This window comes from Thermobia domestica, chromosome 8, assembly GCF_964235325.1.
Source record: "Thermobia domestica chromosome 8, izTheDome1.hap1.1, whole genome shotgun sequence".
In the NCBI taxonomy this organism is placed as follows: Eukaryota; Metazoa; Arthropoda; class Insecta; order Zygentoma; family Lepismatidae; genus Thermobia; species Thermobia domestica.
Window position 1 is genome coordinate 17047592 of NC_137461.1, and position 14012 is coordinate 17061603.

The 14012-nt window shown below is 41.2% G+C and overlaps 1 protein-coding gene and 1 pseudogene across 3 annotated transcripts in view; both read right to left on the reverse strand.

Moving 5' to 3' along the window:
* LOC145692723 (Na(+)/citrate cotransporter-like) overlaps positions 1–14012 on the reverse strand; it is a 69641-nt gene that overhangs the window by 42743 nt on the left and 12886 nt on the right. For all 3 annotated transcript variants that reach the window (XM_081768146.1, XM_081768147.1, XM_081768144.1), the window contains exons 4-5: positions 8580–8694; positions 5715–5803 (exon numbers count right to left, since the gene is read on the reverse strand). In XM_081768146.1, coding sequence (XP_081624272.1) covers positions 5715–5803; positions 8580–8694 — 204 coding nt within the window. The remainder of the gene's footprint in view (positions 1–5714; positions 5804–8579; positions 8695–14012) is intronic.
* Positions 7785–8546, reverse strand: LOC145691495 (uncharacterized; annotated as a pseudogene).

A 14012-nucleotide genomic window follows, 5' to 3' on the forward strand; every position in this document is an offset into this window, starting at 1 on the left:
TGCAGAAACCCCTTTCTGCTCTGTCGTTGAAGCAGCAATTCGCAAATGGTTTTTCGTCTTTCAACGTCTCTGTCTTTCAATTCATGTGGAACCCAATGTGACATCTTTTGAATCATTCCCATGGCTTTCAAGCGTTTGGAGACTGTTGTTTGATCAACGCCTAATGCTGCTGCAAGATGTTCCTGCGTTTGACACGAATCCTGCTCGAGCAATGCTGTCAATTCTTCGTCTTGAAATTTTTTTGGCTGTCCAGCTCGCTCTTGGTCTGCCAAGCCGAAATCACCACTTCTAAACCGTGCAAACCACTTCTGACACGTTCGCTCAGCTAGAGCATGGTCACCATACACTTCCACCAAAATACGATGACTTTCAGTCGCACTTTTCTGCATGTTAAAGTAATGCAGCAGGACACCCCGCAAAAACACTTTATTAGGCACAAATTGCGCCATGTTCACTTAACTACAAACTGGTGTTGTTGACGCTTTAATCCACTGCCCTATACTACGAACGATACGCGATGACAGGGGTTTGCAACACATGTGTGGATACACGGAACTGTGGGACGCTCCGTTCGTTGCGCCATCTCTTGTCCACCCGCACGAATTAATTCCTAGACCAAATAGATTGGTGTGCAAAACTTGAGGGCAACATAAATAAAATAAAATTAAAATATTGTGAAGTTAATGGAAATCAATGAAAGCTTGGCAGCAAGTTGCCAGGAGTCCCCCATACGTTCACAGGGTCCAACACGTTGCGTATCGTGATGTCAGCGTGACCGCAGCGCCAATGGGTCTACTTCCCTCACATGAATCAATTGAATGAAATGGAAGAGACAGTGTGTATCAGCCAGAAAGCTGCTAAAGTCCATTATGGTTTTGTTACTCACATCAACTTGATATTGGAGACAATATTGGAGTGACTTCCGACCGGAAAGAACTGTCGGGAAACTAGAAGGGCGAAGTGTGATCAGTGCCACCCAGAAGTTTTGTATGCCTAAAGTAATGTTTCAGGCGCATGAGGAGCATTCCGAACCACAGACAATGCTGTGCGAAGGAGAAGTGGTGGGCGACTACAGTCAATTACAGCAGCAGACAACTGCTACATTGTGAAACGGGCAAGAAGTGACTGATGTCGAACAGCGGGTCCAATTGTAAATACATTTCACATGACTGAAAGGCGCCAAAACTCACGCTTGATAGTGACACCTTGACTACTTGTGGAGGTTTATTTTTTCGACTTCCATTACGTTGTATTCTCTTGGCACCGTTTATGGTGGTGTCAAGAACATCAGGACTAGACCAAGGAGAACTAGGGCCGTGTTCTCTTCTCCGACGCGAGCAGATTCAGTTTGAGTAGTTATTCTAGATGTACGCTCATCTGGCGAGAAACGGGAGCAAGCAATGACCTAGAACATTGTTGTAACATGATCTACTGACTGAGTTGACTGATGTTCTTCTTTAGAAAGGCATAATTTTGCATGGCTATGCCGACCTTCCAATTTTTGAACGTGGTACATTCATCGGTCAACGTTATAGTAAAATTGTTCTCCTTTTTCAAGTTGCATTTTTTCAAACGTAATGTTTATGGATGATAATGCATGACCGCATCGAACAGTGCACATGAGTGAGATCTTGAAACGCGAATGAATTGGCTTACCTGCCCCTCCGATCATCACCATCTTCACATTTTTCTCTATAATGGTCAATACGATGCAAAAACTGATCAAGTTGCAAGTTGCCATAGAATCACCTCTTTCGTCTGATGTTTCCCATCTGTTTATGGTGAATTTTGAACATCATATTCTAGAATCAAGACCTCTGAGATCGACCTCTGACACCTTCGTTGCGTGGCTATGCGGACAGCAGTTTTTACAAACGTTCTAGACTTTCTCAATACAAGCCATCCTAACATCAAGTTTAATATTAAAAAAGGAATTGGCTGCACCTTCCATACTTGGATATTCTGACTAGAAGAAAATCTGACGGCAGCCTAGGGTACAGTGTGTATAGAAAACCCATGTGTGTGGACCATAGTTTTCATCGCAAGTCTCAACCGATAACAGTAATTGACACATTGGTGCACAGAGCCAAGGGTGCCTATTTCTCTGTAACTTTGCGGGGGCCCATTCAGATATGTGTGGTTGCAGACAAGGGTCTAAAAAGGCATATATCAGGATTTAAGACAAATTCAAATTATACCAAATATTGGATATTCATAAAAAATACATACAACAATACATAACAATAAAAATACATATGGAAATACACATAACAATACATATAGCAATGACAAATACATATAAAAATACACATTCATAAAAATATATGGGGTGGCCCACATGAGCTTTGGAGGGGGGCAGGGACCCCTCGGCCCCCCAGGATCGGCGCCCTTGCACAGAGCCCTAGCGATATCAGACGAACATAGCCTAAAAACCGGACTCCAACATTTACAAACCAATTTACTTTTCAATGACAATGCAGATATATGGAGTCTTAAAACGGCCATTACCAGGCTACATTTTCGCAGATCACCAGAAAACGAAGCCTGTCTACCATACACTGGGGCATCTGACAGGAAAGGTAAGTGAAATTTTAACAAACCACGGGATAGGAAATATTCATAAACATGCTGCCAAACTCAGGCGTCTGCTACGTGCAGTGAAAGATGATTTAGGCCTTAGAACACAGAAAGTATATCGCATTCTATGCGAATGTGGTAAATCCAATATTGGAGAGACTGAACAGATTTGAAATTCACCGCAAAGAACAGTCTCATTATATTAAATAACGTCAAGTAGAAAAACCGGGAAGGCAGAATGTAATATAATTGAAGGATATAACATCTCCTTTTCAGAAACCACTTTGCTAGCAAATTGTTCAGGCTACTGAGAGAGAAAAGTCAAGAAAATCATAGCTACAGAGGTTGTTCAGTCTACATTTGGCCAATTTCGACTTACCTAAAAATTTAGAAGAATCCATGGCGTGAGGTCCGTAAGTGCTCGGTATGTTTCCCTTGGTTCCTAACAATAGCCCGACAGCGTAATTTCCACTGTAATAAGCTTCTCTGAAGAACTGGGAGGGGGATCTTTTCCCATTCCCTTTGCACAGCTTTCCAAAGTCATTCCACAGTTGTCACACGCTGTTTTCCCAAGCCCGCTTCAGCAATCCAAATCAACAATAGTCCATAGGACTTGCATCTGGAGATTTAACAGGTACCTCATTGAAAGGTATCACCTGTATACCACTTGCCTCCTCCATCTTCCTGTAGAATGCGAGGGACGATCGTGAGGTATATGATGAGGCCTTATCAGTAATGCACACCAGATTGGCGTCATTTCAGTACATTGTTTTAATCTCATGCTCGTAGATCGGCCGCATGATCTGCTCCTGAAAATACTGCGAATTTATTTTGCAGTTCTTCGCCACCCTACGAATCTTCAATTTACCTCGGTAACAGTAGCCAGTAACGACCATGAATCCTTTTGGGAAGGATTCTTTACAGACACGGACCCACCTTCTGAAGTTCTTGGCGCCTTTCTCTCGGTACATGATGGCTCTCGGTTTGCCGCAGTCGGAAAGATAAATCCATGCTTCATCGAGCGTTACGACATACATCCACCTTTGTTTTGCCAGATGCCGTTCGTACAGCTTCCGCACGTTACACTTTCGTTCCTTTTGGTGGGCATCCGTGAGAAGATGGCCTCGAGCTTTCAGGACTTTTTCCAGCTTCATGGTGTAACTTCCGGCTCACAGTCCCCAAAGTCACGTCAAGACGATTAGCCATACACCTTTGTGTTGGCGGATTTTCTTGCATTGTCATTTTGCGAAGTTTCCTCTCCATGGTGGAGGTGTCCTTGCTGCACTCCCGTTTCCTAGGTAACGTCGTTGATGATCCAAATGGTGGAGCTTCGTTGCCCTTGTACTTTTTAATAACATTTTTTATTCCACTTAAACTGATATTGCAACCATTCTTCTTGCACTGTTTTCTAATGACAGAAACACTAAAGTGGACGTCATAAAGAGCCGCAACATAGCCTTTCCAAAACCGGCTTAGTTTGGGCGGCATTTTGGTCAGAGAGCGGAAACCCACACACTTGGAAACAAATTTAACACAACACTCACAACAATGGTTGTTTTGTGCGTTATTGTCGTCCGAGCGGAAAAACAACTCCGTATCCAGGAAGCCACTGCACAACACTGCAGGACGCCACGAGCCAGGTCAGCTGAGTCTATTCTGCCCGGAAGGGGGAACGAACGAAATCGGCCAAACGTAGGCTGAACAACCTCTGTATACTGGAGGAAGACAACAATCTTGAGACGCGGCTTACAGCTCAGCCAAACATGAGTTACATTAATTGGTACATCAACGAAAACAAAACAACCAATCAAGACCTGAGTACAAACTTAGACAATCACAAACCAGAACCATACCATAGATTGAGGATGATTGGGCGTCTGTATCGACCAATCACATTTCACCTTTTCCTTTGCCAGCACTTATATAAGGAGTTTGGTTCTCTCTGCCCCAAGCGGCCTCATTTCACAGAAAGTAGACAGATCATCCCAAACATTCTAAATACAACTGAATTCCCAGCACTTCCAGAAACCGGCCCTTGCAAGGCTCACAACCAGATTCCCGCAATCCAAGAAGACGAAGAAGCAGCAGAACCAAATCCCGACCACTCAAAGTTTAGATCTTCAAGACAAAATCAATGAAGCAATAGAACAGGCCACAAATTCCATCATGAAATGGGTAGCTTCTATACTTGCAATAGTTACCGAACCCCCGAAACAAACAAACAAACAAAAAAAAAACAAAAAAAAACTTCACGAGGCCATTTCCAAAGCCACTCGACAAATATTCCGAAAACAACTAAACATTCTTACGACCACACATGGTAATATTTACATCACTCACAAAAATCTATTCTCATTGCAACAGAAGAACACGACAGTTAACTCCTCTCACATTACATAAAATCATCTCTCTTAACATACTCAAACAGTGAACAACAACATACTCATCGAATAACATCAACACACAACCAATGTTTTTGAACTCAATACCATAAGCTTCCTTCTTTGGCGCTCTCCACGGATATTCACAACGGGAAGAAGATATCAAGATCAGAAGCTTAAAACAAGGACTCAAGAAGATTCTACACCGGCCTGGTATAGGACCACGTACAGGACCATCTACCTGATGGAAGATCTTATACATCGGCTTCACTCCACTTCGGCATCACACACAGTAGAAGACCCAAGAACAGAAGCCTACTTGTTAAGACTTGTTTCGACCAGTTGTTGCGTTTATCATCACTTCTACCAATTTTCCACATACATTTATCAAAGCTTACCACTGGATGAAATAGCAGAAGCTAATATATCCTTCCATCTTTTATGAGATGGTAAAAAGATAATGACTTGAACTTCTCATAATATAACTTGAAGTTGAGAACAATATGTTCAGTTCTTGAAACGTCGGACAACTTCGAATTTACCTGGTTGTTAGTCCGAGAGCTTCTCTATTTATTTCTTACTTATTTTTTAACTATACATCTCCTGTAGATAAATGGCATAGTTATGGAATGCTAAGTTTAAAATATTTTAAGACGTCCACAAGGGCATACATTGTCTAGTATATTGCTACATATCTCCTATAAATTACAGCTTGGTTAATCTATAAATAATAGGTTTGTTTAATCATAAACATACTCAATATCATATTCATCTTCGGATGACTTATCTTCCTTCTCATCGTTTTCTCTATCTCCTACATGAACTCTTGTCGTTTCTTCCTCAACCTATAAAGAAAGATTATTATAAGAAATACAATATTACAAGCGACATTAACAAATTAATTGTAATGGACTAAACAAATAGTCTTTCGTACGTTCCGTGTTTGAAAGTCAGTTCTGTCATATTACGCTTTAAAGTTTGACTTACTAAAAATAATACAAAATGTACCATTTTTCTTTTGCTTGTTTTTCAAAAGTAAAAGGAGATTATGAAATGCAACATATCACAATCATAGATAATATTATTCTACAACAGAATATGAACCTGAAGAATTTTCAGTGTTGCCATCCATAGAAATTACAGTGTGACCACAATAACATTTTGTCCAAAATCTAAGTTAAGGCAGCGGCTAGAGGAACGAACTCAACTGCATTTGATTACGTATCATGTTGTTTTGTTATCCTGTAAACTACTTTTTAAATAATAGTTATATTTAATTAAAAAAACACAATTGTTTTAACTACAGTTAGGCCCTATTAAATTATATCTAATTGTTTTATTAATCTAACTCCTATCTAACCATTACTCAATACTCCTACTCGAACGACTGGAGTTCTTCCGTAAATTCAGATATATAAAATATGCAAATATTAGCCAACAATACTTTTTCCCACGGATACCAATTTTATAGGACTCCAATATTTGAGTTCATTCAGTCGGTTCCACTCATAAATTTAGGTTCTTCTTTTGTTACAGTCTCTATCTATTTTTGGCTCTCTCACCTTGACCAGTTTATGTGGTAAACGAGATTAACAGTTGCTTTTAGCCGTGCAGAATACTTCATGAATATTTGATGCAGTCTTGACTGCTGAATTGTCCAGCCATTTGACTACTACAACTTTACCTTTATCCAGTGGCGGATCTAACCCTTTGCCGAGGGTCCACGCCCCCCAGTTTTTTGTGTCAAAAATAGATTAAGCTATTATTTATATATTTTTTGAATTTTTATAGAATTACGATAGAATAATACTAATACTAATAATAACTGTACGGTAAGAAGAGGAGTACTAACATAAAACGTAGTGTACAAAAAAGTCAATTAAGCAGAAATAATTCCTTGTCAACGATGTAAAAGATTGTCAAGCTCTCTATCTATCTAAAACAACGAAAAGCTAAAAACAGCAGTCATCAAATTACATTTTTAGCCTAACGTTGCTAAAAGTTAATGCTTCAAAATTATGAGCCAGATCTCATAAAATTTTCACTTGCTTAATACAAGAAGTCTAAATTTATCACATCTTTAAAATAAACAAATAAACTTTTTAGTAGGGGCTAGGACTACCAGCCGATTGGCACCCTTGCTTTTGGGGTGATATGCAGTCTTGCTTGCAAGTAGCTCCTCAATTGTCCTCACGGCGCTGGGTGGGCGCCGCAATGCCAATACTACCTGGTGAACATGGTTACCTATAGGGTGCGGCAGCTATTTGAGAACAAAATAACATCCGCGGAAAAAGGAGCAGAGACGGAAGCTAGAGCATTTAATGACCATTGAGCATTATGTACACAGACCCAATACAGGATATCATTCTATGAAACCGCCATCTACCGCAATAACAGCCTCTAAACGGTGTTGAAACCGTTGGCAGGTATGATTGAGGTGGGTCCTGGGAATGTTTGTCATGGTATCCACAATGGCTGCCCTGATAGCCGCAACGGTGTTGTGTGAATGCTTATTGGAGGCCCTCTCAACCACGCCCCAGACGTAGAAGTCCAAGGGGTTGACACCAGGGGAGCTGGGGTGTCACATATTTGGGGTGACGTGGTAGTGAAAATTCGTGGCCGACCCTTCTTGGGTTGAATGGGGCGCATTTACGGGAGCGGAGTCCTGCTGAAAAACATATGGCCTGCCTCGTACTATAGCAGTAATCCAGGGCTGCACCACCATCTGCAACACATCGGTGTAAGCAACGACGTTGACTCTAACACTTTGACTAAAGAAATGTGGATGCATCACGTCGCTCTCACTCCTCACGACCCCCAGAACCATCACGGAGGCGGGGAACTTGGTGTGCCTGACGGTCGGAACCTCCTCAAGTGTTTTACACAGCCTCCGATCATTTCTGCGGTCTGGACGAAGATTTTCTCACCCGAGAAGAACCAGAGCATTTCTGACTGTTCGGGATGTTTCAGCTTGTTCAAAAGGCGCCTGGCACGAGTCACTCTATTCTCCTTGGTTCTTGCGGACATGAACTGGCCTCTCGCATCACGTACGACTTGTAACGGAAGTCTTCATACACCACACGTCGAATGGTGGCCTCGTCAACCTGCTTCTCTCTTGCGATTGCCCTCATGGACTTCCCTGGGTCCGTTTCGACAACATCTTGGACGGACGCGATGAATTCGGGCGTCCTGGTCTTGTCCGAGCGCTGACAATGTCGTTTCCTGTGGGAAACAGTTTCCACATCACCACTGGCGGCCTCCAGTTCTCTTGGAGCTTTGAGAACGAATGACCGGGCGACGTTCAGGAAGGCAGCGATCTTGGAATCGGCGTGTCCTGCAGCCAAGAAGACGATGGCTGCATGCCTCTTCCTTTCCTGGGTTAACCTACGGTTTTCCATTTTTAGCTGCAACAAAAAGAGATGTGTTACAATGACATACAGAATACTGTGTTACTTATACTATGTGTTGTCGAATATCTGACGCACCTCGTGCCTTTCCTCTAACCAGACCCAACATTGCTTGAGTTTACTGGTCTGACGAGAAACGATATACCAGTGCGAAAACGATATAACATTGGCATCTTTTATTAAAAGTAAAATTAGTAGCAAACTTTATTGTTACCTTTTCCATAATTAGAGTAACTGACTTAGCAATTGGTATCATCACTGACGTCACAGCTGCAGCCGAAATCCACATCGAGAGAAACATCGTCGTACACATGAAGCCAAAAAGCAACCTTTAAAAGATATAGCAATTACTTCTGTTAGATTATGCAATTAGTTACATTTTCGAAACCACACGAGAAATTTCACGTCTCATGGGCAACTAGACCGGGTCACTTGAAAAGGAAAGACTTATTATAAACGTAATCTATAATGTAGAAACTCCCATACAGGAAATTTCTACTAGTCTTGTTATAAATATTATCTTTGTCACCTATCTTGCATAATTCTGTAAATATTATTACTTTACCTGGTAGTACTAATTTTTTAACAACTGGTTACAAAAAAATCTAAAACGTTTGCAAAAGTGTGAAAATCATACCTAGTATGGTGTGGGGCCTCCTTTTGCGTCCAAAACAGCTTGGATTCGACGTGGAATGGACGTATACAGCTCCTGAATCGTGATGTGTGGAATTTTGTACCGTTGTTCCTCCAAAACATGCTACAGTTCCTTAAGGGATGCTGGTAGAGGGTAATGAGACCGAACACGCCTTTCTAACTCAGACCGCAATGGCTCAATGATGTTCAGATCTGGTGATTGTGGGACCCAGGGGAGGTGTGATAGCTCCTGGTCATACTCCCCAAACCAAGATTCACCGTTTTTGCAGCGTGACAGGGTGCCAAATCATCTTGGTAGATACCATCAGGGAACAATATTTGGGACATGGATAGAACCTGGTCCCCCAAAATGGCCTCATACGCCTTAGCATTCATAATTCCATGCACGGCTATGATGGGACCTGCGGAAAACCACGATATCACTGCCCATGCTGTAACAGAACCACCCCCATGCTTTATAGTTGGGAGCAGACAGTCTGTATCATAGGCCTGCGACGGTGTTCTCCATAGGTAAACACGACCGGTTGTTGCAAACAAGGTGAAGGTCGACTCATCGGACCACATTACGTGTTTCCACTGCTCATGAGTCCACGCCTTGTGGTCCTTGCACCACTGGATACGCCTCTTCGCATTTACTGCTGTGACCAGGGATTTGGCGATAGCGACCCTGCCATGAATTTTCATTTTATGAAGTTCCCGTGGCGCTGTTTTCGATGAAACCGGGTTCTGTAGGCCGGAATTGAGTTCAGACGTAATTTTCATTGCAGTGGTCTTCTCTTTAGCTGCTACAATCCGTTTTAATACCCTCCGGTCTCTATCTGACAGGATTGTCTTTCAACCACTGTTGTGCTTTGCACATGTCGATTGCCCATGAATTGTGTATGCCCTCGTGACATTGGACACAGTGCCCCCACAATGTTCGATACCCCCACAATGTTCGTCACTGTTGTCACTGAAGCTCTAACCAGACGGGCACCAACAATCATGCCTCTTTGGAAGTCTGTCAGGTCGCCCATTTTACCGCACCACTTTCACACCACGACACTCACAGGTGAACGTGTTACTGCTGACGGAAGAGAAAGGTCCACACGACACATTGAAATAAAAAAAAGATCGGCAACCGCAACACGTGTTGTACAGTGGAGGACCAATCTTACGTGTCCTGTATGAAGTGTTTTTATGCCTTTTTGTCCATCCTCTGTATATATAGGGTGTCCCACCAGGAAAGTGCCATATTTTGAGGAATGATAGTATGGGTCATGACAAGCAATCGATCAAGATATCGATGAAAAGACCACTTTATTCCGTACACATTGATTCGAAGACACATACCCCCAGAAATAATGACGGCATCGGAGTCATTCAAAAACAAGTAGGTAGCACAGATAATAGGTATTAGATACATATCACATTCATTACACTCACAGATCTTAGTATTCCGAACAAAATCCCAGAATTCATATTCAAATTTCTGTCTTCCTATTGATTTTGAAATAATTCAAAGTTGTCTGTTTTCACAACAATACAAACGAGCGGGAAAGGTACAGAAGTGTTTCCTCAACTTTGTTTGACTTCCTTCTTTCACTCTTGGCTAGGCCATTGTGTGTGTGTGTGTGTGTGTGTGTGTGTGTGTGTGTGTTTATACCTGGGTATAACAAACGATTCTGCGAACTCGAAATATTTTAACAATTGGTTCTGACGAACCAGTGCGAACTGGCAGAATTGCACCACTCATTTACCTCTACATAAAGCTCTCAGCTGATCGAAGAAAATCTAAATTTTTTTGACTCCATTACGACTGTCAAAGAAATCAGTGCGTAAAAGTACAATGCTTTACCAAGAAGGGTAAATGGCCAGTTTTATTGAACAAGGCTATAAGATAAATAAATTTATTCTGCTGTATATAAGGCGGGGGAAGAGAAACCAATTATGCTGTCCCAGGCACCAGCCTACTCATCCAAAGCATTAATCAAATATATTAATGTATCAAAAATATATAGAATATATTCCTAATGAGAGTCCCTTCATGATTAAATAATTAATGTGTTGATCAAATCAGTGGCGTATTTACGATTTTGTTTCCGGAGGAGCTTTGCTAACTTTATTCCTGGAAATGTAAAAATTCTGCAAGATATTTCACTTATTTTAATATAGTAAATAAAATTTCGGGGGCGGCTTAAGCCCGGAAGTCCCTTCTTAAATACGCCACTGAATCTAATTAATGTATTCAGAACATTACCGACAGACACGTATGCAGGAATTTCTTTCGGGAGGGTTCCAAATTTAATATAAGGATAACTTATATTGACATTTTAAAAATCATCCCTAAAATTTGACTACATTTGCAGAAAAGTCGGGGTTCCGGGTAGTTCCGGACTCCCAAGACCCACCTTCTGCGTACCTACCTGATTTCCGGATAGGATTATTACGATGAGTGAAAAAGCAAACAAATGGACTCGAAAAACATGATAAAGTTAAGAAACCATCAAAACAAGATTTATCCAGCAAAAGTAACATTTTTAAATCATAAATAGAAACAACGTACTACAATAATATGTACAAATTAAAACAGTTTAATTCTCACATATATACAGGGTGTTTCAAAACCACCGACAACGTTTGGGAGATAATTCCTGACACCAAGATAAGACAAAAAGTATAGACCAACCTGGGTGCACAAATGCTTCCTTTCGGAGATATAGGCTACGGAAAACATGAAAAAATGAAGTTTGAAGGTCCATAGTTCCAAAACTATGGGACCTACCACAGTCGGTTCAAGACTTCACTTAGGAACTAGTATATGCCCTATCCATATATCTAAGTTTCAGCATCCTGCGGTACTTCCGCAACAATTTTTATAGAGGTAGTTGGTGAGTACTTCAGATTACATATATCCATAGCCCAACTCCCTCTCTAAAAATTGTCGCGTGAGTACCTTAGGATTCTGAAACATGTATTTTTGGATAGCTCACATATTAGTTCCTAAGTGAAGTCTGAACCCGACTACGGTAGGTCCCATAATCGTGGGGCTAAGTATTGACCTTTAAAGTTCATTTTTTCATGTTTTCGGCAGCCTATAACTCCGAAAGGAAGCATTTGTGCACCCAGGTTGGTCTATACTTTTTGTCTTATCTTAGTGTCAGGAATCACCTCCCAAACGTTGTTGGTTTCTTTGTGGTGGACAAACACCGTGTGCGTGTGTTTTCTCGGGGTTCTCCTGTTTCCTCCCACTTTCTTCATTCCACCATTTCATTCATTACTCATCATCACCGTCTCCTTTAGCCTAACCGGCATAAGCGTGGGACGTAAAACTCAAAAATTTCATTTCATTTTAATTTTCATTTGTTGTTGGTGTTGTTTTGAAACACCCTGTATACACTACTATTTACGTTATTTTGCTCATTCTGATACTCAATTGTCTACTGATGTAGTTAGTGTAGTCAAGTCGAGTTCAAGAAACACATCTGGGCTCAAACGAAAACACCCACAGGCGAGGTAGAAATCAAATGAAATGAATTATTTCAGTTTTACGCCCCACGATTATGCTCTTTTAGAGTAAGGGAGACGATGATGGTAATGAAGGCAAGTGAATGGTAATGGAAGAATTTATGAAATGAGAAAGTGGGAGGAAAGGGGAGTACCCCGAGAGAAAACCCACGAACACGATGTTCATCACAAACTTACTTCATTGGGGATCGAACCTGGGACCCCAAGAACAGGAAGTAAGCGCTCTACAACTGACTACGGAAGTACTAGAAGTGGTACGTGTGGATCTCCATGTGTTGTATGTCGTGGGAAAGATTACTTGTACTACACTTCACATGTGAAATATTTCGCTTCAATTGGGCCTGTTGGGAGCGTGGCGACTGTTTGAAGATTCGAACAAGGTACGCTCCGAAACACCAGAAAATGTGGACAAAATAGGAAGCTATGATATAATTGTTTTGAGACGTAGTATATATATAGGTTTAAAGGTAGCTAAATACGAATCTGACATCAAATGTTTACAAATGAAAATGGCAGATTCAACATGGCGGACAAAATGCAAAACACTGCTATGGAACTGAAAGCAGGTAGGTAGAGGTTTACGTGGTTGCGGAGTTGGAATCCAATGTCAAAAGTGCAAAATGCAATATGACGGACAAAAATACGAAAGTATAAAATGGCCCTATGTGTATCGAGACGAGCTTAGGCTCGGTCTCGATCTCGTCTCGATTTGGAAAAGTACATCTCGGTCTCGAATTAGAGATTAGACCGAGACTAATCACGGTATTGACCATTCCTATTCATGAGAGTGAACATTTGTCATACATATGGCTCACAAGTGTACACGGCATAATGTGAATCCGGAAAGACAGTTGTGGAAGCATAACAATGTTTTAAACTCCAACGCGCACTTTTCAGTGTCATTGTTCGGATCTTCAAATAGTATCTGCAAATACGCAACGTACCCTACAAGCGCCATTCAAGCGAGGTGTTATAGATGTGAAGTGTATTCGGTACAAGGTTTTCAACGATATATAACACATACCGATCCCCGGGGAGGAAATTGGTAGTAAAAAAAAAAAAAATATTGTCTATGATTCCAATCTGTTCATATCATAAGATTTTCATGTGCGCTACAAAACCTGTCCTGCATTCTGTGCCTCTATCTTTTCACGATTGTATACCAAAACACGTTCTCTGTTTATTGTAAAATGTCACCTGCCCCTTATGTACTATAAGTATTTTTCTACTATATGTGTAAGAATCACATATGTTCGTTTTGTACATATTTTTTGCACTTTTCGTCCGCCACATTGGATCCGTCATATTGCATTTTGCATTTTTAACACTGAATTCGTACTCAGCGACCACGGAAACCTCTACCTACCCGCTTTTAGTTCCATAGCAGTGTTTTGCATTTTTCCGCCATCTTGGATCCGCTATTTCGAATTTTCCACTTTGATATCCGATTCGTACATAGCGACGTCGAATATTTCTATATATCTAA